At 29.9% G+C, this 27,600-nt stretch overlaps 5 protein-coding genes across 9 annotated transcripts; 1 reads left to right on the top strand and 4 right to left on the bottom strand.

Annotated features, from left to right (window-relative positions):
• Positions 1 to 69: 69 nt before the first annotated feature.
• On the bottom strand, positions 70 to 2,095 carry LOC130678064 (exosome complex component CSL4-like). Its single transcript, XM_057485072.1, has 5 exons — positions 1,721 to 2,095; positions 1,534 to 1,649; positions 607 to 855; positions 430 to 511; positions 70 to 361 (listed from the first exon to the last, which is right to left on the bottom strand). The coding sequence occupies exons 1-5, from the start codon at positions 1,755 to 1,757 to the stop codon at positions 240 to 242; spliced, it is 606 nt and encodes a 201-aa protein (XP_057341055.1). The 5' UTR covers positions 1,758 to 2,095; the 3' UTR covers positions 70 to 239.
• Positions 2,096 to 3,211: 1,116 nt separating this feature from the next.
• Positions 3,212 to 5,541, bottom strand: LOC130678063 (exosome complex component CSL4-like). Its single transcript, XM_057485071.1, has 5 exons — positions 5,383 to 5,541; positions 5,196 to 5,311; positions 3,712 to 3,960; positions 3,544 to 3,625; positions 3,212 to 3,475 (listed from the first exon to the last, which is right to left on the bottom strand). Exons 1-5 carry the CDS (start codon positions 5,417 to 5,419, stop codon positions 3,354 to 3,356), a joined length of 606 nt encoding a protein of 201 aa, XP_057341054.1. The 5' UTR covers positions 5,420 to 5,541; the 3' UTR covers positions 3,212 to 3,353.
• A 415-nt stretch (positions 5,542 to 5,956) lies between these two features.
• Positions 5,957 to 10,102, bottom strand: LOC130678054 (ABC transporter G family member 23). Its single transcript, XM_057485050.1, has 8 exons — positions 9,891 to 10,102; positions 9,727 to 9,817; positions 9,472 to 9,651; positions 8,394 to 9,414; positions 8,210 to 8,325; positions 8,080 to 8,150; positions 7,748 to 8,013; positions 5,957 to 6,268 (listed from the first exon to the last, which is right to left on the bottom strand). Exons 1-8 carry the CDS (start codon positions 10,100 to 10,102, stop codon positions 5,967 to 5,969), a joined length of 2,259 nt encoding a protein of 752 aa, XP_057341033.1. The 3' UTR covers positions 5,957 to 5,966.
• On the bottom strand, positions 9,968 to 26,692 carry LOC130678060 (nicotinamide/nicotinic acid mononucleotide adenylyltransferase 1). 4 transcript variants are annotated; one of them, XM_057485066.1, is made up of 6 exons: positions 26,446 to 26,692; positions 25,908 to 26,320; positions 25,503 to 25,604; positions 25,275 to 25,435; positions 24,735 to 25,119; positions 20,286 to 21,710 (listed from the first exon to the last, which is right to left on the bottom strand). In XM_057485066.1, exons 1-6 carry the CDS (start codon positions 26,519 to 26,521, stop codon positions 21,681 to 21,683), a joined length of 1,167 nt encoding a protein of 388 aa, XP_057341049.1. In that variant the 5' UTR covers positions 26,522 to 26,692; the 3' UTR covers positions 20,286 to 21,680. The 4 variants fall into 4 exon arrangements, with proteins under 4 accessions (XP_057341051.1, XP_057341052.1, XP_057341049.1 ...); XM_057485068.1 differs by lacking the exons at positions 20,286 to 21,710; positions 24,735 to 25,119 and adding an exon at positions 9,968 to 10,105 and having other exon boundaries at positions 26,446 to 26,689; XM_057485069.1 differs by lacking the exons at positions 20,286 to 21,710; positions 24,735 to 25,119 and adding an exon at positions 11,471 to 11,637 and having other exon boundaries at positions 26,446 to 26,690.
• Positions 16,193 to 20,268, top strand: LOC130678055 (ABC transporter G family member 20-like). 2 transcript variants are annotated; one of them, XM_057485053.1, is made up of 3 exons: positions 16,193 to 16,328; positions 17,868 to 18,003; positions 18,101 to 20,268. In XM_057485053.1, the coding sequence occupies exons 2-3, from the start codon at positions 17,897 to 17,899 to the stop codon at positions 20,139 to 20,141; spliced, it is 2,148 nt and encodes a 715-aa protein (XP_057341036.1). In that variant the 5' UTR covers positions 16,193 to 16,328; positions 17,868 to 17,896; the 3' UTR covers positions 20,142 to 20,268. The 2 variants fall into 2 exon arrangements, with proteins under 2 accessions (XP_057341036.1, XP_057341035.1); XM_057485052.1 differs by lacking the exon at positions 16,193 to 16,328 and adding an exon at positions 17,627 to 17,786.
• Positions 26,693 to 27,600: the final 908 nt, after the last annotated feature.

Genomic DNA, 27,600 nt, shown 5'->3' on the forward strand with positions numbered 1-27,600 from the left:
TAGTCAATTTTTTAAATTTAGAAATAGCGAATTAAATGAAAATCGAATAAAAATAAAAAAATGCTTATTTGTAGAATTGTAAATCAGTATGTACATTTTAAAAAAAATTCTTTTTAGTTCATTTATTAGTAATTTAAAATTTGTTTCATATCCGCTAAGTTCACTTCCATAATTTATTGAATAAATGAATTTATTTAAATTAAAAAAAAAAACTTAATTTAAAATATAATTTATATTTATTATTTATCAGCATGACTCAAAGCATCTTTTTCAGGTACGACTTTGGCAACTTTTCGGAATTCTTTAGCTAGTGTCTTCGGACACTGCATTTCCGTCCAGCTGATCGGAATCAGGGATACTCCTGGAAAAATATTTTTAAATATTACAACACATTTAAATAAATATTTAAATATATAAATATATAAATACCTTCTTCACTTTGCGCTAGAACAACTCCTAGCTCATTCTCCGCAGTTGACAGAGAATATACATGTGCTTCCGTCATAGGTAACTGTTTTATTATAATAGGAATTTTAATAGTTGATCAATAAATATAAAGTTTTAATAATTAATGTAATTAATTAATTTTCAAAAATAAAAGGATACAACACGAGCAAGTATAATATCACCAGGTCGAAAAGATTTGTACATTTCAACTCTATCTTTTTCAGTCGCTCTCACATCTTCTTTTCTCAAAATTCCTCTGTAAGACCTTGCCAAAATAATATCGCCAATACATTTCACAATGCATTTAGCAAAACGCTGGTTGACTTGGGTCACCACCGCTGTCACCAAGTCACCAGGTGCTGGTATAATACTCAATTTATTGATACCATGTACCAAAATTGTCTTAACCTGAAAAAATCACCAGTTATTTGAATGATATTGAAATTAACCAACGTCTAATAATTTTTGAATTTTTTCAAAAACAATAAATTATAATAATAAAAATATTTTTAAAAATTGCACATATAGTTTTTTTAATTTTCTACACGTGTATATTTTTAGATTATTTTTTTTCTGTAATTGATTTCTCAAAAAAACCCGAAAATGATTAATTGTCTGCTAACTTCAGGATCTAGTCGTTCTCTACTCAATATTTTTATCAATAATCGAATGAAAATCCCAATTATTAAGACTTTACTTCATTCAAATATTCGCTAGTCGTCTTTAAAAATTTTTGAGTTCTAAATATTCAAAAATGACCTTTAGAAAATATAAAATTCCAGGAAATTTGCTTCTATCTCACAAGAACTCGGGATTATGACGTCAATAATTGGGACTTTCTCTAGTAATAAGTAAATAAATAAATGATCCTAAAGTTAGCAGACAATTAGTAATTTTTGGATTTTTTTTTTTCACCCAATTAATTACAAAAAAAACAAAAACTAAAAATTTCACATGTAGAAAATTAAAAAAACTACAGGTGGAATTTTTAAAAATATTTGTTTCTTTATAATTTATCGTCTAAAAAAAAATCAAAAAATTATTAGACGTCCGCTAACTTCAGTATCATATAAATAATGATCTTACATTTTGTTCTATCATTACTTCAACAGTACCAACAAGTTTTGAATAGATGTAACCATTTTCTTCGTAAGTTCCTGCACCAGCAACATTTATTTTGTTTGACAAACAAAGTCGTTGTCCTGAAAAATATTAGAGGTTAGAAATTATTTAATTATTATAAAACTGTGGATAAATTTTCGAGTAATCTTACCAGGGATACAAATTAGAGGATGTTTTTTATCAGACATCTTTCAAAATTTATTTAAACATCAACAATTTCAAGTGTTTGTTTATAAACTTCAGCACCCACTGACTTTGATAGTAAAAAATTGCCGAGTCCTGGCCCACGTGCTTAAATTATTTACGTTTGAATCTGCACAGCCTGCAAATAAAATGCACCTCGGGTGTCGTCGGTTTTTACTCCCACTCTAGATGTTTTATGTGCTAAATGTTCTCCCACTTTTCTGCGCGCATACGCAGTTCATAAATGTTTGGTAGTAGAGAATTTCCGAGGTCTATTCTCTTTCTGGGACCACAATAGAAATTTATTGGAATGTGTTGTAAACAAACGTCACACCTGTTAACCTAAACATAAACACATTTAAAAAACTGACATTTGCTTGCTGTTCAAATCTTGACATGGCGCTGAGTGTTCATTTCAAATACAAATAAACGACTTGTCTTTTTAAATTAGTGTGAGTGTGACAGACATGCGAGAATTTATAAATTTTAAATAAATAAATAAGGTAATTAAAATAATGAAATTTAAAAAATGCGCGGGCTGATTTTTAAAATATTTAAATACGAATTTTTAAATTTTTATTCCACTTACCTTTTTATTTATATGATACTGAAGTTAGCAGACGTCTAATAACTTTTGGATTTTTTTTTAGACGATAAAATGTCAAAAAAGAATATTTGAAAAAATTGCACCTGTAGTTTTTTAAATTTTCTACGTGTGCATATTTTTATTTTATTTTTTTGCAATTGATTTGTTGAAAAACAAAAATTAAAAAATTTTTAAATATCTGCTAACTTCAGGATCATTTTATTTATTCAAAAATTTTAAAATTACTGTTGGTCAATAAAAAAAAAGTTAAAATACCTGACATGGGTCTAGATTCGAATAATACATTTTTATTATTATGTTTTCTACTAAAGGACATCATAATAAACAAAAAACATAGATATTGTGATGGGTTATTTCCGATAGGAGCAAAGTTACAGGTTACTATCGATAGAAGTAGAACAGTGCCATTTTCATTTATCCTAATTCATCCTAATATGGATCTGAACTCGAACATAAAATTTTTTTATGGACTTTTTATGGTTTCTTCTACTAAAAGACATCGTAATAAACAAAAAACGTTTTTATTGTGATAGGTTATTTCCAACAGGAACAAAGTTACGGTCCCCTTTACACAGAAAGTCATAGACAGAGGCATCCTCATCCATCTTCACCCATTTTCATTCAACCTGACATGGGTCTGAACTCAAAAATAAAATTTTTCTATGGACTTGTTATGGTTTCATCTTCTAGAGGACATCGAAGAAAATAAGTTAAAATTAAATTTATTGATGAGTGTTGAATGTAGCTGAGAAAAGTCAATTTTGAAAATTTAGAAATAGCGAATCATTTGTAAAGCCAATAAAAATAAAAAAAATACGCATTTGTAGAATTGGAAATCAGTATGTGCATTTTTAAAAAAATTTATTTGTTTAGTTCATTTATTTTTAATTCAAAATATGTCTCAAATCCGCCAAGTTCACATTCATAATTTATTAAATAAATGAATTTATTTAAATGTAAAAAAAATCGTAATTTAAAGTATAATTTATATTTATTATTTATCAGCATGACCCATAGCATCTTTTTCAGGTACGACTTTAGCAACTTTTCGGAATTCTTTGACTAATGTCTTTGGACACTGCATTTCCGTCCAGCTGATTGGAACCAGTGATACGCCTGGAAAAATATTTTTGAATATTACAACACATTTAAATAAATATTTAAATACATAAATATATAAATACCTTCTTCACTATGAGCTAATACTACTCCCAGTTCATTTTCAGCCGTTGATAAAGAGTAGATGTGTGCTTCTGTCATAGGTAACTGTTTTATTATAATAAGAATTTAAATAGTTGATCAATAAATATAAAATTATTATTATTATTTAATGTTTTTAAATAAAAGGATACAACACGAGCAAGTATAATATCACCAGGTCGAAAAGATTTGTACATTTCAACTCTATCTTTTTCAGTCGCTCTCACATCTTCTTTTCTCAAAATTCCTCTGTACGATCGCGATAAAATAACATCGCCAATACATTTCATGGTGCATTTACAGAACCTTTGGTTCACTTGTGTCACCATGGCTGTGACAATATCACCAGGTGCTGGTACAATACTTTGCTCCTTTATACCACGAACTGTAAGTGTCTTAATCTAAAAAAATCTCCAGTCTAATAATCTTTTGATTTTTTTAAAAACATTAAATTATAAATATAAAAATATTTATAAAAATTGCACCTATAGTTTTTTTAATTTTCTACAAGTGCATATTTTTGGTTTTTCATTTTGTGATTGATTTCTTAAAAAAACCCGAAAATGAATAATTGTCTGCTAACTTCAGGATCTAGTTATCCTCTACTCAATGTTTTTATCAATAATCAAATAAAAATCACAATTATTGACTTTACTCCATTCAAATATTCTCTAGTCTTCTGTAAAAAATTTTGAGTTATAAGTATACCCAAGGAGCACACTTGCCTTTGAGACAACTATAAGATATCAGTTTTTAGGCTACTTTTTGACATATCAAAAACATATCATCAATATGTTGACAAACCGATCAGAAATTTATGTCACCGAAAAAATGTCTACTTAAAAGACGTAACACAAGTGACGACAAAAAGTAAATTACAAATAGTGATAAAATAGCAGTAAAAAATACTGAAGTTAACAGACGTCTAATAATTTTTGGATTTTTTTTTACAATATAAATAATAAAAAAAAAAGTATTTTGAAAAATTGCACATGTAGTTTTTTGAATTTTCTACATGTGCATATTTTTAGTTTTTTTTTTTTTCTCATAAATTTATTGTAAAAAAAAATCCAAAAATGATCAATTGTCTGTTAACTTCAGGATCATTCAGGATCATGTAAAATAAGTCATCTAAATGACTTTTTAACTAAAATAAGACAGGAAAAACAACACAACTCTTCTCTGTCTCCGGAAGCAACATTTGCATGTCGTATTTATACCAAAAAAGATATGATCATGAAGTTAGCCGACGTCTAATAATTTTTGGATTTTTTTTAGGCGGTAAATTTAAAAAAAAAATATTTGAAAAAAATTGCACCTGTAGTTTTTTAAATTTTCTACATGTGCGTATTTTTAGTTTTTATTTTTTTTGTAAATATTTTGTTTAAAAAAAATCCGAAAATTTTGAATTGTCTGCTAACTTCAGGATCATAAAAAGATGACGTAGGGACAAAAAAAAAATTTGTCTTGTCCTTTTCAAAGACATCTCAAAGTTGTCTCTGTGCTACTTGGGTATTCAAATATGACCTTTAGAAAACATAAAATTCCAGGAAATTTACTTCTAGCTCACAAAAACTCGGGATTATGACATCAATAATTGTAACTTTCTCTAGTAATAAATAAATAATGATCTTACATTTTTATCTATCAATAATTCAGCAGTACCAAGAAGTTTTGAATAAATATAACCATTTTCTTCGTAAGTTCCTGCACCAGCAACATTTATTCTGCTTGACAAACAAAGTCGTTGTCCTGATAAATATCAGAGGTTAGAAATTATTTAATTATTATAAAACCATACATTCATTTTCGAGTAACCTTACCAGGGATACAAACTTTAGGACGTTTTTTACCAGACATCTTTCAAAATTTATTTAAAAATCAACAATTTCAAGTTTGTTTATAAACATCAGCACCCACTGACTTCGATAGTAGAAAATTGCCGAGTTCTGGCCCACGTGCTTAAATTATTTACGTAAATTCAATCGGTAAAGTAGAATGTGACTCAGTATGTATTTGAAATTTTATTAAAACTTAATTTGAATTTTTAAAAACTTAAATACAAATTACTTAACATTAATTTATTATTTCTTAGCAATAAAATAAAACTGTACAATAATAAAAATTATTTTTTTATAATAACTATAAATACATATTACAAAATAGTTATCAATCATATACTTGTAGATTGTAGTTGTAAACAATATATATGTAAGTATATCTGATATAAATTTACAATAAATAACGTAAAATGCATTGAGCAATTGATAGGATTAAAATTTATCTTAAAGTTACGATAATTATTTATAGTAAAAATAATAATAATAATTAATGTTGATAATTAATTAGCTAATATACAGCCGAAACCGAGGTATGAAAAAAAAATAATTAATAAGATTTAAAAGTCTTAGCCTTTTTTGAATTTAATTAACAATATCGCGAGAGTTTGAAAGATTATGATCCAGACAAAAGTTGCGATGAAACCTTCGTAGACAGTTGGGTTTGAAATAGTCCATCCTCGCGCCAGCATTGCGCGAATTGATTCGGTGCTTTTTGTCAGAGGTAATACGTAACTTATTGCACGTAGAACAGGATGCATGCCTTCAACTGGCCAAATTATCCCGCAGAGCATGACGATAGGGAGAAATGAACCCATTGCCATGTACGTTGCGCTTCTTTCTGTCTCGCAAAAGCAAGCGATCACGAATCCTGTTTGGATAATTTAATATTAAGTAAAATATATATGATAGTTGATATTTTATGTTGGTAAATTTATTATATCGCGTTACTAATTCCAACAGCTCATATTTTTACACGCACTTTTGAATTTAGTCACGAAATTTAAAACCAAAAGGGCGTATAATTTTTTTTTGCCAATTTTGTAGACTTATTTTACAGCTAAAAATTTAAAAAACAAAATTTTGAATACTTATTAGAGTGGCCCAAAAAAACCGACTATTTTTTTTTTCGAGTCTTTAATGAGAATTTGTTAGTTTAAAATGTTTTGAAAAGCCTCTCCAAAAATCAGCTCGATAAAAAATTTTCAAGAGGTCGCTCACGAATTTTGAAAATATCGAAAATGATCGAAATTAGGATTTTTTGTTTCTGAATTTTTTCTTCCTCGTGGCAGCAATATTTTTTATCTGTAAAATTATGACTGTGCTGAAAATTTCAGCCCAATATTTAAATATTTTAACGGCGCTCAAGAATTTTGAATATTAACTGATAATATGTAACTAATACTTTGAATTAGTTTTTGTATTTTTTTATAACTCAATTACTGTCATTCCACTTAAATATAACTTTTGCATAACCGAAAATATACAGGACAGTCTTGAACAATAAAATTGGGTAAGTTTTGAATAAGCAAAAAAACCTAAAAATTGAATTGAAAAATAAAAAAGTATGTAAATAATTTATTATTTCTATTTCTCGGGTTGTATTTTTATTCATTATGATACAAATTGATGGTGAAAAAATTGAGAAGGTTTATTATTAATATTCGAGGGTCGCTCGAAAACGTCCAAGAGACAGTACTCGGAAACATTCAAAATTCTTGAGCGACGTTTAAATATTTTAATTTTGAGCTGAAATTTTCAGGGTAGTCATGATTTCATAAATATAAACTATAGCTGCCACGAGAAAGAAGAAATTTAGAACAAAAAAATCCTAATTTCGATCATTTTTGATATTTTCAAAATTCGTGAGCGACCTCTTGAAAATTTTTTATCGAGCTGATTTTTGGAGAGGCGTCTTAAAACATCAAACCAACAAATTTCCATTAGAAACTCGAAAAAAAAAAATAGTCGGTTTTTTTGGGCCACCCTAATACTTATATTTTAAATATCTAGACATAATTTTTTTCCACGTGTTCAGTTACACGGTGGATTAAATTTTCTGTATGTATTTTTGTCTTCAACACTAGATATCTATCTAAGCCTTGGACCCCAAGGGCAAAAAACTGATGAAAACGACATGAGATCTTAAGAATTTTCCAAAGTAAATTTTTAAATATATAATGATAATTTTTTTTCACAACTTTCAGCTTTAGAAAGTCTACACTATGATTGGCAATTAAAAAAAAAATTATACGTCTATTTGGTTTCAAACTTAAAGACTAAAACCAAGAGGTCGTAAAAAAGTATGACCTTTTGGAACTAGTGAGGCGATATTGTATTATCATCTTACCAAAGCACATGCCGCAGAGACCAGTTAGAATCGTCAAAAGTGTTACCCAACCGATTTCACCCTCGCATGTAAGTTTGAAAACAGCGAATGTCACTATTAAAACCATCAACGTTTGTCCTGTCATTACGACAAATTGTGTAACCACTTGACCGAATAGTATTTCCGTTCCAGTTAATCCTGATACCAGACTTCTTTCCAGAAGACCTTCGTTACGTTCCAGTAACATGGCGCCCGATGTCAATGCGACTGATAGGAAAAATATTATCCTGCAATTTTATTTATTAAAAATTTTTATTATTTTATTTTATTCATTTAAAATAAAAATTACGTACGTTAATATTATTCCAGGAGCTGCAAAGTCTGTAAAATTTGGTTCTTGTGGCCCGTAAATTGGTGTTTTAAACTGAAATAATTAAATAAAATTAAATTATCTATATTACAATTAAATATTTAAATACTTACGTCCATAGGAATGCTAGCAAGTTTTTCACTAAAATTACAAGCGACCATTACGTCTTTAGCAAAGTCTTGAAATGAATACAAAAAATCACGCTGCAGTAACTGGCCAATTTGTTGATCTAAAAAAAATTTATTTTTAATAATTATTAATTCCAGGGCAACAAATTTAAAAAATTTATCAACTTACTGGACATGTCCATAACGACAAACATATTAGCAGTCTCGGCGGTAAACTCATCAACAGAATTTGAATTTTCCAGTCTCTCAATCAACGAGTCGGTATAATTATGAGGGAAATTAACAGCCGCCCATGCCCATCCTTTTTTTACAGCATACCTCGCATCATCAACGTCATCATAATTTATAAATTCAACTTTACGTCTCTTCAAATGTTTTAGATAACGACAACTCAGCATTCTACGATCACATCCGATAGTTGATAAGCAAAGATCCGTACTCTTGTTCAACTCAAAGTTTACGACAGCAACTGACAGACCAACCGGATCCTTACCAATTGATAAACAGAATATTATTATCTGTAGGACCGGTAACCCAATGATGAAAAGCATCATGCCGACATTTCGCCACATCCACAAGAAATTTTTCCAAATGAGCGCTTTCATATGTTGTGGATTAAGCATTTTGAAATTACTTCGGCCTTTCTCTTCGGGCGGTAACTCGGGAATGTGATCGTCGTCTGAAGTAACAGCAACAGCAATACTGCGTCGACGACTTGATATACTAACATTATCACCAAATTCACCGCTCATTTCGTCATCGACATCAACATCCGGAGGCACACCTGTTACGCTACTGAGGATACTGCTGCGGCGTCTTAATCCCATGTTCTGTCGCCTACTTAACTTAAGAAAAACACCCTCGAGTGTGTCCATGTGATGCATCTCCATAAGTCTTGTTGGTGATTCTTCAGCAAGAAATTTACCGCCTCGCATCAAGCCAATGATGCTCGCTTGCCGGGTTTCCTCAATATAATGGGTCGTGATGATGATAGTCCTCATACCGTCTTTGGTAATTTTAACCAAATGATCCCAAATGTTTTGCCGGAGAACTGGATCTATTCCCACTGTCGGCTCGTCCAAAATCAAAAGCTCCGGGTCGGCTAATAGTGTCGCCGCTATTGAAACCCGTCGCTGCTGACCACCAGACAAATTCTTCACAAATCTATTCTCATTTGGCAGATCTAGAAGCTAAATAATGATTTAAATTAATGAATGATCTTAATCTGTCTAAAAATATCAACTTACTTTAATTAGAAATTCTAATTTTTCGTCAACTTGGACTGTAGTCATACCAGCACACCATCCGAAGTAAATAAACGTTTCGCGTATAGAAAATTCTCCATATAAAGCCGTTTCCTGAGGCATATAACCAACACGTGGACCTGGAACACCAGATCCTTTAGATCCTGGCTTACCTCCCAGTACCTAAAAGTCAAATCACTAATTGGTACTTTTGTTAAAATTTTTTCAAGTATCACATGTTTAATTTATAAGTCAAACCCAAATTTCTCCGGAATTCAAACGTCGTCTTCCCACAATACATGACAGCAATGTGGTTTTACCGCATCCACTTGAGCCTAATAGTCCATATCTACGTAACAAAATTATTGTTAGTTATTTATTTACTTATACAACATCGCGTGATGTTTTTGCAACAAACTCACATGCAACCCTTGGGTACTGTCATGTTTAAACCATCGAGGACGATATTCGGATTACTTTTGGGTCCGTATTTTTTGAATGCCCGTCTTACACATATTGCGTGACGTCTTCGAGTGTCCAAAGTTGACGGCTGAGGTTGAAATTGTGCTCGCCGTGTTTTTAATTCAATCGATGTTATTTTGGAGCTCGTACTTGTTGGCTCCGTTGGCTCCATTTTCTTTAAAATAATTTTTTAAGAAAATTATTAACAAATTTTATTACTTTTTTTTATCTAATTCTATTAATTCATTGGGGATTAATCTTCCGCGAGTCTACTTTTTGTATCTTTATTTTTTTTTTTACCGCACATGTCTTCTGGTATATATATTTATGTAGGTAAAGTTAGCATGCCGTGATGTAACAGACTCTCACCAGCATAAACATGCTCGGCTGGACCGATCGCCCGAGTGGCGACCGGATAATTTCTGGTGAAATCAATGCGTTTATTCTGTATTTTTTTTTTTTTTTTTATTATTATTATTTTTAGTTACTGTTATTGAGTGTTTTAATATTATGCAGGAATTTATCCAGCATAAATATGACACAATATTAATTATTATTTAAATAATAATTTAATTTAAAATGTAAAAGTAATTTCTCTTAAGATTTGGGAAATCCCGACTTATGTCATGGATAAATAAAATATAAAATTAAATATTTTATTATTTACGTTATTGACCGAGTAAAACTGAGTAATTAGTGCTGACTAATCAACGAGTTAAATAAATTAAAATCCATGTAATCAAAATGTACAAAAGAATTTGTGAGAAAGCGTCATAAATTTTAAATGTCAGATATATCAATGATGCAATCAAATTTCATAACTTTTTTTTAAATATTAAAATTAATCATGTAAATTATTATCTCTTTTTTTTATGGAGTAATAAATTTTTTATTCGCTCCGTTTTTTGTAATTTAAATAAAAACGCGCGCCATTAAATTTAAATAATAAAAAATTTTTTTTTTGTTTTTATAATTAATTCCTTGAATTATTAACACTGTCACATAAATTAACACTGATTCACATTTAGCTGATTAATAAATAGTCAATTTAAATAAATAATTATATATAAATATATTTAATTACCCGTCACTAGATCACACAATCCAATAAAATTTTAATTAGAAACAAAATGTAAAAACTTTCGCGATTTAAATCTAATTTTTAAGTGTAATTTTAATAGACGTTTGCGTTGGTAAAAACATTAGGTCATTTATGGTAAGGGAATATCGTGCTCAGGTGAATTTGAAATAGAGAGTGGTCTGATCAAAGTTAATTTAACTTGTGGAAGCCGCAACCAACTGGCTAAGACTGAGGCTCATGTGTACTCGCAAGTATCAAACCAAGAATCAAAGAGCTTGTGCAACATTTACCGTCTCCTCTCCGTGTAGTTTTCTGTGAGTTGGCTTGTATTGCTCACGAACAGAACCGATGACGTGTGTTCTGGTCGGTATGTCGCAGATCGCAACAAGAAACAAAAGTCAATTCAACCTCGTCGGGGGAGAGACGCAGGAGGATCACGGAGGCTGTTTCAATGTGCGAACCATGGACCATGAACATTGGACGGTGGATTATCCCGCGGGTTGCGTTGAGTTGACATTAATGTTTAACATTAATTAGCACTTTTTTTTACCTTCATTAATATACTCAACAAGTGATTGATCTTGAAATATTTTAACTTCCAGAGTGGCGGTCAAGATTTTGTTTTACTGAAATTTTTGTAAAAAATATTTTGTTCTTCATTAATATTTTAAATTATGTAAAAAAAATTTATTTCCTGAAGGCCGAGGACTAAAAATAAAAAAATTATTATATCATTTTATCCGATTGTTGTTTCTTAAAATTTTTTTTGTATAGAGTAAAAACGAGAATTAATCATGTCAATGAAAACAATTTTTTAGCCGTTTCTTTGGATTGATTAAATAAAATAATGATAAATTTTTAAGTTATTTCGTTTTTTAGTGAATTAAATAAGACATTGAATCTGTTTGAAATAATCTGAAGCACCGAGAGAAAGTTTTGGCGCTTGCAACATCCACAAAAATTATTAAGTGATAATTGAATAAAAAGAATTTTATAAATATATATTCCTAAAATAAATTGATCGAATATATGTTCATCATACATATTAAGTTTTAGCCTTTTGGCTAGATATATTAACATAAATCAATTAAATAAATTGCTGGAAATTTTTTAAGACTGTAAAATCTAAACTACGTGGGTTTACACCTGAAAGAGAGAGGTCGTAAAGAAGATGAAAAAAAAAAAAATTACACTGGTCCCTACAAGACGATTGGCCATTCAATATTGGGACTTCCCCATTCGTCGTTTTTGTGATATACAAGAAACCTGCAAACTTGTTTGTGACTTTGGACCGTATCCAAGGATACTAGCCCCTGACCTGACCTGTCCTTGCTTATTAAGTAGTTGCGTAAATGAAGATACATATTTTTTAAATTATATGAGATGAGTCTGGTACCTTTGTCATATTTAATTCACCTCATGCTAAAAAATAAAAAATAAATTTTGTGTAAAAATGGCCCTGAGAACTTTACACACGTGTGGTGTGAAATAGCGGTGTAAAAAATCCTCGGTGTAAATTATCCATCCGTAATCTACTTTTTTTTACACCATTTCGTGTTACTCATTACAGTTTTGATTAATGAGACAAATGATCATTGAAAAATTTTAACCACTAATCGATAACGATATTAATTTTATTTAGATAGTAAACAGTATTTTGAACATTTAAATATTTTTATCATTTTACGGTGCAAAAATTTTTAATTGACGCGGCTTAAGGGGGATAGCCACTGAGGATAAAAAAAATAGGTGATTTTCGGGAATTTTTTCGACTGGAATAATAAAAGAATTTGGGGATCGGGTTTTTTTTGTTTTATAAAGTATACATTGAAGATAATTCTCCTAAATTTTCATTAAAAAATATCATGTTGTTACAAAGTTATAAGCATTTTTGTGGAGCACCAAAAAAATTTCCCCCACCACGGTGTCATCTCTAACTCAAAAACGGATTATCAGAAACAAAAAAACCAAACGGTGTTGTAATCTGTATGCATGTGGTTATCGTTGCACATAGGAGATTTTGAAAATTTGGATTTGAAAAATAATGGCGACATATTAAAAATTTTCTCATTTTTTTGGATTCAAACAGCCCTAAAAAATCTTAAAAATCAAAATTTTCAAAATCCCCTACGTGCAACTTTAGCTACTGAATAGACGAATACGAAAAAAAAAAAAGTTGCGAATCGGTTGATATTTATGAAAATTACAGATGCCACCAGTTCAAAAAAAGTAGTTTCGAGAAAAATGCGTTTAAAGTTTTTATTCGATGCAACGGTCAGTTGACGTGCTGTCACAAAAATGACTATAACTTGAAAAATATTAGGAATTTTCATGTAAAACTCTAGATACATATTTTTGAACATATAAACTGTGATTTAATAAAAAAAAAAATTTTTCTTTTTAAATTTCAGTGGCTATCCCCCTTAAACTCAACACGATATTTGGTGTAATTTTCAAACAAAATTTTTTACGAGTCATTTACACTACACCGAGTCTAAAAATTTTTTACAATTCATGAAAATTGTAATTAATATTATAAAATATGATGTATTTATTTTATTGAGTCATTAAGAGTACTCGAGGTCGTCTTCCTCCAGATAATATTACAGTCGAATGGTAGTTTTAACGGATGCAAATTACCATACATGCTTTCTAGAATTTGCGGGACCTCGAAAAATACCTTGAGGCAAATAGTATCCTCTGAAATTATTATCAATCTTATTTTCATTCGGCAAAACTCGTTTGCTCGTCCGTTGTATTCAGATCCACAGTTTTATTGAAGCGGAAAAATTTCAGCCATGGAAGAGAACGAAGGAACATAAAGTAAAGACATAATTTAAATAAAAAATGTTTGCGACGACTGTAGTTGAGATACTTTTATGTGCAGAAAGAATAAATGCCGTAAAAAAGAAGCTCGCCTTGAGTAACTAAACGATCAACACGAACAGAGATCACTATTTTTCATATTTGTCTTCTGCTATTTACGTAATGCAAGCTAAAAAATTAATTATTGTTTTTTATTTTGAGATTCAACGTGGTAATTATTGGCTATCGATATGCCGTGTGTATTGTGAAGCGGTTGGAAAATTTTTTTAAATTAATTACTCGATAGTACATTACACAACTTTTTGTTAAGAAAAAAAATTGATTTATTTGACTTTCAACAAGTAATTAGAAAATTATTATAATTTTTATCATGATCTAGCAATTTATTTGTTACAAATTAAATATTCCGTATTTTAAAATTTAATTTTGAAACTCCAAATTAAATAATTGACAAAAAATGACATTATGGCCAGACACCAGATAATAAAATAAAAATTTACAATATATATGTGCATATTTTGAAAATTGTATTAAAAAAAATTAAACAAAAAAATCTCAAGTATCGAAAATTGGAATAGTCAACAATTTTTTATAGCGCGAAGTTAACATTGATATGAATTAAAATTTATAAATAACGTCTCAATAAAAACATCATTTTTCCTGAAATAACTGAGACAACTTTATTTAGAATACAAATCGAAACGCATGTTCGTGTTTTATAAAAGACAAGTATTTGCATCAAATATACATTCTCGTAAACTCATGTTTTAGTATTCAATAAACGTATATTTACGGATAATATATTTATAATAAATACATAAACTTGTTTATTATTTACTAATAAATATCCATTTAAAAAAGAACAAATCAACTATTTTTTAAATATAAATAAATTTTATTACCGCCAAATATTCAAATATTTAGAGGCCCATCTTACCCGTCTATACAAATCACTTAAATTCAAAAATATATATGAATTACGAAGACTGTAGCAGACATGAAATATTTTATAAATTTTGAATAAAGAAATAAATGAATTGAAATAATAAATTTAAAAAAAGGCGCGTAATTTTAAGAAATGATTTCTATCTAAAATAATTATTTAGGGGAGGGTGGGGCAGAGCGGCCCCCCTAAAATTTTGATCAAAAAAAAATTTTTTTTTTTTCGACTTATTACTATAAATCCCATATGTTTGCGCATTTTTACCCCTACGCATGACATTTGGGGCATAATGAACAAGCCGAAAATTTTGAAAAAGTGATTTTTTCATATTTTTATCGTAAAATTAAAAAAAAATTATTATAATTCCACATTTCTAACCCTACGCATAACACCTGGGGCAAAATGGACCAGCCGAAACTTCCGAAAAAATTATTTTTTCATATTTTTCGGCCGTTTCTCTATATAAGAGGCAAATTTGGTCACTAAAAATTTATGATAATAAAATTTTTTTTTTTAGTTGATAAATTTTTGAAATAAAGTAAAACTATAGAATTGTTTTTTTTTTTTTTAATTAAATAACAATTAGTAATTAAGGTAACGATTAAATAACGATTTATTACACCTTAAAAAATTTTTTTCGAGTAATATAAAACCAAAAATAGTTGTCAAGAGAAAGAAATACATTCTTAATGATGAAAACAATTTAAAAAAAAAAAAAAACGAAAAAAAAAATTTTTTATCATTTTTTGGAGGGGGGCCGCTCTGCCCCACAAAAAATTTTTTTTTTTCAGAATTTTGGCAAAATCTCCATAGATTTGTTCGAAATAGGACAAAAGTAAAGTGATCTTATGGTTGAAAGACACAAAAAGTAATAATTGGCTTAGGGGGGCCGCTCTGCCTCACCCTCCCCTACTTTCTTTTTATTAATTACTTAAATGTAAAAAAATTTAATTATGACTATTTAAGTACTCATAAATTTTTTTATCTACAGAAATTTATTATACGCGGAAAAAAAAAATAATCGAGTCGATTCGCGCCAGTGGCGCCATCTGTCAGATGAAAGAAGAAACTGTACGACTGAAGATAATTCAAAATTTTTTAAAATAAATAATTGTATATACATTTAATTCTTGCATAATTTTATATATATAAATTTGTATATATATATTTATAAAGTTATTTAATAAATTTAACTGTTTATTTATTTTTTTTTCAATTAAATATAATCATAATTTTTATTTAAAAATTATGATTATGTAAAATTACGAAATAACAAATAAATTTAAATATGATTGTTATTATTATTGCATTATTATAATTTATAATTTAAGAATTTGCTGATTCAAAGAGTATAAGTTGGTCATAATCATAACGGCTACAGAACTCAATAAATTGTTTTCTCAAAGTAGTAAGAGGGAATTACGAAAATACCTCAGTTGTCTTTTAGCCGTTGGATAATTTACAAGACAAACTGTTTTTACATAAATAAATATATAAAAACTATCAAAAAATCTATTAATTGTCTACTTGATTGCTAGTGACATATCCGTGAGTATTAAAATTAAAAAAAATCTAGTTTTCACACAAAATTAGAGCATAAGAAATTAAACAAAAATATTGACATATATTTTCTATTGTCCAAATATTACTGAAATATATAATGATGTATATATATATATATATATATATATATATATATATATATATATATATATATATATATATTACCTTAATCGGGTCATCAACTTGAATCCAGTTATTTATTTAAAACGTAAATTTAATACTTTTGGCGGGTAGAAAGACGGGAAATTTAAAAAAATACCGTTACGACGACAAGTTAAAATCCTGGGCCACATGAAAGACTGAACGATTTCAACCTCAAAAAAAATAACGAAAAAAAAAAATATAAAACAACATTTATAAAAAGAGAATTGTAAGACGATGAGAGCGATTCAACGACCTGACAACCGACTTTTACCACTTCCTTAACAAATTGTAAACGTATCCGCGCATTGTCAAATCATGCGAACTGATTCTCTGTCTATACTTACTCTTACTTCACTAAACTTATCGCTATTTTTATTATTATTTATTTAATAATCTTTTATTGCATCGTATTGCATTCACTTTCTCTGATACTCCATTATGTACCTCAATAACTTTTTTTTACATAAAGCCCGTAAACTTTTGTCTTACTCGTGAAAAAAGTTATGAAAAAACCGAATTAATGAATAACTAAATAAATAAAAAAAAAAAAAAGTTAAATAAAAAAGAGACAATAAATAGGCGAATGTAGAAAGTAATGTGGTGGGGTAAAATAAATGTCTGAATTTGAGCAAAAGCAACAATTGCTTTCCTCGTGCTCAATCTTCTTGGACCGTAAACATTATTATTTTTTAAATTTATTTATTTTTCTTCATTATTAATATTAATTTAATAAACTCATTTATCTTTTATTTTAAATCTTAACGCGAATCACTTGAATTATTTTATTCCGATAGTGATCACTGTCGGTGACGTGTAAAAAACGTTATAAATTTCTCTGAAATATATTTTCCATGCGTTGAAACAATACGTGAAGCTAATCTTTAATTAACCATAATAGTAATCGTAATTATAATTATAATAATAATAATAAATTACAATGACAATAAAACGTGATTAATTTATTAATTTTTAATCTTAACATTTTAAAGACCAGTCGGATTTTCCATTTCCATATTAAAAAAAATACAACAATAAGAGGCACAGGTACTAAGTATGAATGTATGTCTTTCTGAGGGAAGAGTAAGCAGTCAGGAGTAGGCTATCGGTCGTAACGGTAAACCTAATCCGGTCCGGGACAAGGTAGTGCAGTCTTTCGAGTACACTCGACCCTTTCAGATCACTCGTGGACCACAGGTGTTTTTTTGTGACCTATATTCACCGTATTACCTACTCGACAGTTGGAAAAAGTCAAAACCTGGGATAAATATCACCCGAAATTGTCAAACGTTCGATTAAACTGTAGGTGTGATAGGATAGAAGGTCAATAAGTTGGATCCGTATGAAGAATTGTTGAAAAAAAAATAATAATTATTATTTAAGTGTTTCAGACAAGTGTAAGTTAATTAATAATGCTATCGCAGCATGAGGCAGTCGTCGTGAGGAATGGAGTGAAGAAATACGGCTGTGGTAAACCGATTCTGGATCAACTGAACATGTCAGTGTCACGAGGTTCCATGTGAGTGACACGCGGAAATAAATTTAACGGTTTATTTTATAGTTATTGTTATTTTTATTGGGCTTATATTAATTTATTTATTATTTTATTTAATTAGATATGGACTGTTGGGAGCCAGTGGATGCGGAAAGACGACATTGCTGTCCTGCATCGTGGGAATCAGCTCACTTGACAGCGGAGAAATCTTTGCACTCGGTGGACATCCGGGCAGCAAGTCGTCATCAGTGCCGGGTCCTAAAGTTGGTTTTATGCCGCAGGAAATATCTCTTGTTAAAGAATTCACTCTTCTTGGTGCGCTGCATTACTTTGGGCGTATTAATGGAGTTAAAGATGACGTTATTGAAGAGCGACATATTTTTCTTGCCGAACTACTCCAGCTGCCGCCAAAGAATCGGCTCGTCAAGCACATGAGCGGTGGACAACAGCGCAGGGTTTCATTTGCTTGTGCTCTGATTCACGAGCCAGAGCTTCTGATCCTCGATGAGCCCACGGTGGGGTTGGATCCGATTCTGCGTGAAAATATTTGGGATTTTCTTGTCAATCTGACGAGACGCAAAGGAGTGACGGTTATTATAACTACGCATTATATTGAAGAGACGAAGCTTGCTGACAAAATAGGTCTCTTGAGACATGGAAAAATGTTGGCTGAAATGTCGCCAAATAAATTGCTGGCAAAGTGCCGGTGTGATACTCTCGAAGAAGCTTTTTTGATGCTCAGTCAGAAGCAGAATGACACCGAGGAAGAACGAAGACGCAGTCAAATTAATGGGGACATTGAGTGTCTTACAGAATTGGAAGAAATTTCCCATTATGGTCTAGATCTAAACGGTAATGAAGCCAGAAGACAGTCAGCTAATGGATACCCAAGATCTCCAGTGAGCTGCTATTCATATCCCGTTGAAAATAAAATAAATAATAAAATACGTTGGCGTAGATTTCAAGCCCTCATTATTAAAAATTTTCTACAATTTATCCGTCACCCAGGCGGCATATTATTCGCGCTAATTTTTCCCATGCTCCAGGTTAATATTTTTTTCAATGCAATCGGTCGCGACCCTCAGAACCTCAGCATAGCAGTTGTAAATTACGAAGCAGGAAATTGTCATGCTGGAAAATATCTCGGACGAGTTGATTACTCTGAGGAAAATCACTGCGAGTTTGTTGACATAAGCTGTCGTTTTCTCGACGGTTTTCAGCGTACGATTGCTAAAAATAAATTTTACGGTGACATAAACACCGCGATTGATTCTGTTAGGCACGGAGAGACTGTCGGTGCATTGTTCATTGGTAAAAATTTTTCTCTTGCGTTGCGCGAACGTCTTGAGTACTTGGGAGCACAGGAAATAAATAGCGGTGACATTGACGTGACCCTTGACATGGGAAACCGCCAAATTGGACTCTTTATTGAAAAAAATATATACAGTAAATTTGAAATTATTTACAGTGACATCCTTGAAGAATGTAATTTACCGCGAAGATTAATGAACCCGCCATTAAAATTTGAAAAGCCCATTTTTGGTGACAAAAATCAAAAGTACTCGACATTTATGGCGCCAGGGTTTTTGCTAACACTGACTTTTTTTCTTGCAACTTCAGTTTCCTCATCAATTATTATTGCAGATCGACATGAAGGAGTTTGGAACAGAAGTCTTGTTCAAGGTGTCAAAACATCTGAGATTTTAATCTCTCATTTACTGACACAGATAACAGTTATCATTGTCCAAGTGACCGTCACAACCGTAATTGCCTTCGTCCAGTACAGTCTTGACTGTCGTGGATCACTTGCCGTCGTGATTCTTCTAATATTTCTCATGGGTATCTGCGGCATGTGCTACGGCTTCCTAGTGTCCGTCATGTGCACGTCACACACAATCGCCAACTACATTACCACTGGTAGTTTTTATCCAGTAATTCTTCTCTGTGGGTGCATTTGGCCGATTGAGGGAATGCCGAATGTCTTGCAGTGGATCAGCTTTATCATGCCGACGACGATCCCCGGACTTGCTATCAGGAGTATAATCGACAAAGGACACGACATTGGTAATCCTCAAGTGTATCAAGGATTCCTGGTCGTTGCAGGCTGGACAATTATTCTCGTACTTTTGTGTTTTCTCGGAATGCGCACGAAAAAATCTTAGATTTAATTAAATTAATCACTTAGCTGAGTTTAACTTCTAGTCAATGCCCGAAGGAAGTGTTGTATTTGTAAATGTAATAATTATTGTTATTAATATATATATATAAATATAAATATATGATATGGATAATAAAAAATAAGGAAATTATACTCAATTAATTAATTATTATTATTATTATCTATTTATACAATTCATCATATACATATTTAGTTTATTTAAATAGTAATTATTCTAATCACGTGTAATGACATATCAGTTAAATGCTACTTTGGCTGCGCATCACGATAAAAATAAAATAGTAATACACGATAATTCATTTTTTATTTTAACAACTGACTATTCTCCAGTAATTTTATTAAATTTTTTTTTCATTATTGTATCGGTGAAATTGTAAAAGACTTCAGTCGCAAAGAAAATAAAATCCTCTTGCTCATAAACTATTTCTTCTTTATATTTTAGTGCACCGTAATTAACTCTATGTACAATTAAATTTTTATTATTTACTTAAAATATTAATTTACAAAATAAAATATATATATAATATATATATGATAATTTTTCTATAATACATTGTTTTATAAAAAAATAAATTGCTTCCGCAATACTTGCCGGTGATGTAATAAATAAATTAAATTAGATAACAGTATAATTTTGATAAATCTAAAAATAAATACTAATTATTAAATAAATAAATAACAAGCAATAATTGTAATTTATAAGATTAATAAATCTATAAATGTGCATTCAGTCTTAATCGAGTGGATGCAGCGTAACATATTTTTTATTTAAAAAAAAAAAAATTATACTAAAATTTATTTTGATAAAATAATTAAATTTTGTCACTAAAAATTTTAAGGGCACTGTCCCCCACTTTGTAAAAATTTGCAATTACTCAACTGTCATAACCGTATTAAAATTTTATTAATTAATTAAAAAAAAATTACGTACAATTGTCATCAATTAAGAGTCAAACGAAATTTTTTGAATAAATTTTACCCTACAAAATTAATATGAAGATTTTACCGAAATTTATTTTTCGAATTTCGTTTAACTCCGAATTGATATCAACAGTCCGTAATTTTTTTTTACTCTCTATCTCAGCAAAATCGTCCGTTTTTCAATTAATGCTTTAATTTTTTTTTAATTAATTGATAAAATTTTGACAGTTGATCCATTGAAAATTTTTAAAAAATGGCGGGCACTGTCTGAGAATGCCCTTAATCAATTAATTAATTAACCTGTTAGTTAGTTAATTAATTAAATAAATTAACACTAACCGCTACGTATTGCGACTGCAGTTCTTTACTAAAATTGAAGTATTGTCCATATTATTTAGACACATCTCTCGGTTACTATTGTAGTTGTTGTTGTTATTGTTGTTGTTGTTTCTGTCAGTGTTATTAGTATTGACAGGTTTATAATTAATGCAAGATATGCCACTACAATTATCAATAGCGTAAGATTTATTATTTTTATCAGCAAGAAGACAGCAGCCACATCCAACGAGATCAGCAGCAACAAGACGGTTAACTATCTGTCTTACAGTAGGCATGCAGGTCTTGTTGCTCCCTGAAAACACATACCACATGCTAAATCAGAAAAACAATTCTTCTCCGCAATCATTCCCTTCAATTTATTATTATTCATTTTATTTAACTATCTATTGTTCTATTACTTTATTTGATAAATATTTAATTATTTATTATTATAGATTGCGCAGAATTTTTTACAGGATTCTAAAATCCTCTAAACATTCGTATCAATTAAAATCAATTCCAGTGATAAAAATTCAACGGTCATTTAAATCCTTACACTGTAAAATATTTTCAGAGTGAATTCGGAGTAAATGCGGAGCGGGTGACTGGGTATTTATTTAATCGGAGTAAAATCCACTTCGAACTGAGTTTATTTTGATATCAAAACTCGGGATCGTACCGAATAAGGATTTAAATTAAATGCACATCCGTATGCGGAATAATTTTTTCTAAAACTCTAGAGCTCTGAATGTTGGAGTAAATTTTAATTTAAATAAAATTCGAATTCACTCCTGATTTTTTACAGTTTATACACTGAGAAATAAATAGTATTTAGAAATAATTTTATTGACAAGAATTATTTACTATAAATAATGTCAGGTGAAAATTTAATAAATTCAGTGAAGTAGAATTTAATAAATAAATTTTTTCCCATAAAAAAATCAAAATATTCAATAAAAAAAGTTTTATTTTCTCAGTGTATTTTGATAAAAGTTATTTTTTTTTTTTTAATATTTTTACTATAAAAAAATGTTTAAAAAATTCACTAATTAGACAATAGTATAATAAAGATTAAAGTAATTACTAAAAAATATAAAAGCAACTAAATCTACGTAGTGCAATTGCCGTGCAAAATACCAAAGCGTACAAGCTATTAAAAATGCAAGAGCAGAAAAATATTTATAGATTCAATAGTTTAAAAAATTTGAGTTTTTCTTCTTTCTTTTAGTTTAAGTAAGTAAGTAATTAATTAATTAAATTAATTAATTGTATAATGGAAGCTCCACTGTGTGACTCCGATAAAACTTTTTATCTTAAATCTATGAACAATTTATAATATTAATATATATATTAAACGGATTGATAAAATATTCTCAAGTATAACGATTGTCTTATCAATAAAAAATAAAAAATAAATTATTATCGATTGGCTTCAAGTTCCGTGTTTTTTAAAGTTCTTTTACTTGTTTTTTTTTTTAATTAATTAATACCGGAATAACTAGAGGGACTAGAGCATTCCAGTATAAATCCTTAGCTACAAAGCCGTCTCCCTGTCGCTGACAATCTTCAAACCGTGTTTACCGATTATAAATTTAACTGTATCGGTTCCCACTCGGGATTTTTCACTAGACTGTCGCGTTAATTGAGGCGAGTCTTCAGCTTCTTTAATGGCTTGACCAACGTCATCAGCAGACATGCGAAGTTTGTGGGGACTTTTGTTCACCCGGGCAACGCGAATATTGTCAACCGATCCAGCAACAATACGATCTTTCTTAACAATTCGTGCTGGCTCGCGAGATATCAAATTAATGCTCTTCGGACCAGGAAGATTGTCAACTGACGAGTAACGTTTTTTGTAATCAGGCTTTGCTACACTACGATTTATTAACGAACTTCCTCGATTTATCCGCTTCGATTCAATAAAAGTATCATCAGTAACTTTCATTTCATCCAATTGTTCCTGTATAATTTCATGCTGACTAGATTGAGCTGCCTCCTGCGATTGATTGGCATCCATCTCCAATCCGCAATTTTCAATTTCAAACTCCACGTCATCGAGAGTCGAGTCATCAGAGTACTCTTCTATAGAAGTAGAACCAGCTCTTTCTTCTTTGTCAATCGCTAACTCTTCATAATTAGCTTCGTCCGTTTCTTCACCGGCGATTTCGAAAATTTTTTCTTCAAGTTTACCAGCTCCAGCTTTCTTGACAGCTTGTTTATTAATACTGAAAGGTGTCGATTGATTAGACAGTCCAGTGTCTAAAAGTTCATCAGACTCGGGTCTAGATGAAGGCACTACGTCTAAATCTATAGCAACGTCGCCGCAAATTTCACACAGCTCGCACTGCGGCTCTTCTGGAAGGGATTCAACCCCTTGTAGATTACACGAGCTACATATTTCACACTCGGTAGAGTCCGGATCTACGGGTGAACTATTTGTTGAGTGAACAGTGTAAAGATTTTTACCGGAAGACTGATCTTTACTGTAACATACTGAACAATATTCTTCAGTTTGTGTATTAAAAATAGTTTTGGCATTATTTATAGTGTCAAATTTACTAGACTTTGAAGCTGATGATTTATCAGGTAAATTGATATCATCTATTTCAACTAAATTCAGTTCTTTTGGCAATAAATCAGCCTTTATATACTCAAAGCTTTTAGATTTTTTCGACAGCGCTTGAGGTTTACGTGCTATCGACTCAAGACTGCCTTGAAAAGCTTTTCGAGTTTCTTGTTTATACAGCATACTATTTTTTTTTGGCTCTTCCTTACTTGAATGCTCGCTCGAACTATTTTCACTCTCGTCGTCCATCATGGGCACTACTTGCTCAGCCAACTTCTTCGAACGTTTTGGACTTTTACGTGTGCTAATAACTGCTGGTAAATATTTGCCATTTATATTTTCACGTGAACTTGATTCCACACTGCACTTACGTACAGAACTTTTATTTATTTTATCATCCATAGCTTCCATATCAAGCTCAAAATACTGCGCTTCGTTTTTTTCTTGAATTTCCGGAATTGAAGGTGATGACAATACTTCTCTACTTTCAATTATGTCCGTAAGAATACTTTGGTCGTCATTATTTTCCAATGAATCAGCAATTTTAAATGATTCTTCATTATTTTTTTCATCATCAATATTCAAATCACGTTCAACTGATTCATCATTTACTAAACACGTATCGTGTTCTTGTTCAGATTTAAAATTTTCAATGTCTTCATTATTATCTTTTTCTAATTCCGTCATTAAATTATTATCACTTTTGTGTAAATCACTCTCAGTGTCATAAATAAAATTAGTGACGGTTGTGCCGTTGTCATGTGAACCTACCTCCCGAAATAGTTGCGATTCTCCAGTCTCAGTGGTAATAATCTGCTTCGCTAAACCCGGATACGAAAATTTAACAGCACCAGCACCAGTAGCAGTACCACCATTGCTATTATTTACTTTATTATTACCATTCTCAGTAATAATATTTATAAATTTTTCTCGCATACATTCAGTGTCATTTGAATTAACGGAAGTTAATTGTTTAGCAGGTGAATTAATAATATTTTTTTTTATCACAGATTCTGTAAGATCTATCGAGATTATTTCCACTGGACTTGGACTCGCCATTGTAACATCGCTTGGTGAAGGTGTCAAAAAAGCACCTCCGTATTTATCATCAATGTGCAAATAATTGTTGCTGTCAGTCGTAGACAATGTCAACTTACTTTAATTATCCAATAGCAGCATTTTTTAAAAAATTTATAAGCATATTAATTATATATATATTTATTTTTAATAATAAAATTTAAATTTTTTTTTTAAATTTCTATTAAGTAACAGGTGGCAATTAAAAATTATAAATCGTTGGGTAAAACTCACATTGTTGTTGTAACTACGTCGTATAGACCCCAATTGTAGATGTAATCGATAACAGGATCTTGAGTTAAGTATTTAATACTTTCTCCGCGTTTCAAAGCACGTCTTAGTTTTGTCGAACTCACTTCGTTGTTTATCCACTCGGTTACAATGTGAATATTGTGCTGGAATATAATATTTATGTATTTAATTAATTTGTTTGGATAATTTTAGTATTTAATAAAATATTACCATGTATTTAGAAAGAAGATCTGAGTCATATATAAATTTATTTGGATTAGATCCTTCTCTGGTGATTACAACTAACCCGTGCTGACCAACGATAGCATCAATCTAAAATATAAATTTATTTATTTAAATATTTAAATGAAAATTTTCATGATCCTGAAGTTAATAGACACTTAATAATTTTTGGATTTTTCAATAAAATAAAATAAAAAATGTGCGCATGTAGAAAATTAAAAAAACTACAGATGTGCTTTTTTAAGATACTTTTTTTTTTATAATTTATCGTTTAAAAAAAAAATAAAAAATTATTAGACGGCTAACTTCAGTATCACAAATTTTCTTATCAACTTGGTCTCGTTCTGGTCCAGTTTAAATTTAATTTAATACAAAATAATAAATTAAACCTACATCTTCATCAGCCCAAAGACCGGGTTTCCCGAAACTCTCAAGTAAATCAGCACCGCAGAGTAATTTTATTTTAATTGGAGACCTGTCTTGTCCATTGCGAATATTTTCTGGTATCCATTCAAGATCCTGACTGTCAATATGATTCTTTATGCTGCCATCGGAGTCTTGTAACACGGAGTTCAATAAATTCTGATGATGTTTAAGACTGGCCCTGGTTCTGGTCCAACAATTTTCACGTGTTTCCCAGGTACTGACACGTATCCAGTCGCTACTTTTCAACGCTAATCTGAGCATTTCACATCGATGTTCAGCAACAACTAGATCTTTTTTACCATAACTGTCATGAACTGGGGACATGACACCACCCACAACTATATGAGTTCCCATCCGATGCAAATGATCTCGTGCTATTTCTAAAACGTTATTTAATTAGCCGAGTTATCAAGCTGTTATTGATCAATCATTCCACACAATAGGCATTCTATGTATTTGTACTCTTTTTAATAATGTATGAATATATATATATAGATATAGTTACCAAACATTCGCAAGTGCATGTTCGTTGGTGGATTGTAACTCCCACATGACATCAATATTACGCGTGTTGGTGTCATTATTTAAATATATTTATTGCAATTGTTTTATTATTTACGTCAATTTTTTATCATCTTCAGCTGCTGTCTACGTAATATACCACCGGATTCACGTATAAAAATATAACACACTGTGACATTTGTATCTGTCACTTGATAGTTCTGCCATCTTTGATAAATTACTGGCGGAGTCAAATTTGTATCTATAAAAATTATTATTTTTTTAAATTTTTTATATAAAATTACCTGGATAATTTTCAGAAAAATTTATTTTTGATTATAAAAAATGAAAAATAAATTTATTTGAATCCTTTAAACTTTTTTAAAACATTTTTTGTTTTGAATTTCGAGCATGCGCAGTAGTTTATTTTTAAACGTCAGAAAATAAAAAAAAGTAACCGGTAAATAAATTATCGCGTACAAATGACAAGTAATTATATGTAATAATTAATAAAATATAATTAACTATGACACTGAAGTTAGCAGACGTCTAATAATTTTTGGATTTTCTTTTAGACGGTTTGAAAAAAAAAAATTTGAAAAAATTGAACCTGTAGTTTTTTAAATTTTCTGCATGTGCATATTTTTATTTTTTATTGTTTTGTAATTGATTTGTTGAAAAAAAAATCCAAAAATTTTGAATTGTCTGCTAACTTCAGAATCACAATTAACTAATTAAGATTTAAACGAGTGTCAAATAAATGAAGAGTTTTATGGATGAGTGCAAATGTCATTAAATAATTTTAAAAAAATGCATGTACTGAATTTTGAATTTTCTAAACATGGATTTTTTTATTTTTATTTTGCAAACATTATAATTTAGTATTTTAACGTTTTAAAAATTGTCAGACGTCCGCTAACTTTACTGTCATGTTTTATGTTCATGAGTAATTTTTGAATAAATTCTTCACGTACCTTTGACTGTAGTAGTAATTATAGTAATTATTACTTACAAAAAAAAATGTAAGTAACATTGGAGTCAGTAAATTATTTAAAAATGTGAAGGATAATAATAATTTATAAAAACAATTAATCATTTTAATTTGTTATTTATTTATCTCATTTGTTTAATTTCATTATTTCAATAATTAAACTAATTA

The sequence above is a fragment of the Microplitis mediator genome, chromosome 11, assembly GCF_029852145.1.
Source record: "Microplitis mediator isolate UGA2020A chromosome 11, iyMicMedi2.1, whole genome shotgun sequence".
Classification (NCBI taxonomy): Eukaryota; Metazoa; Arthropoda; class Insecta; order Hymenoptera; family Braconidae; genus Microplitis; species Microplitis mediator.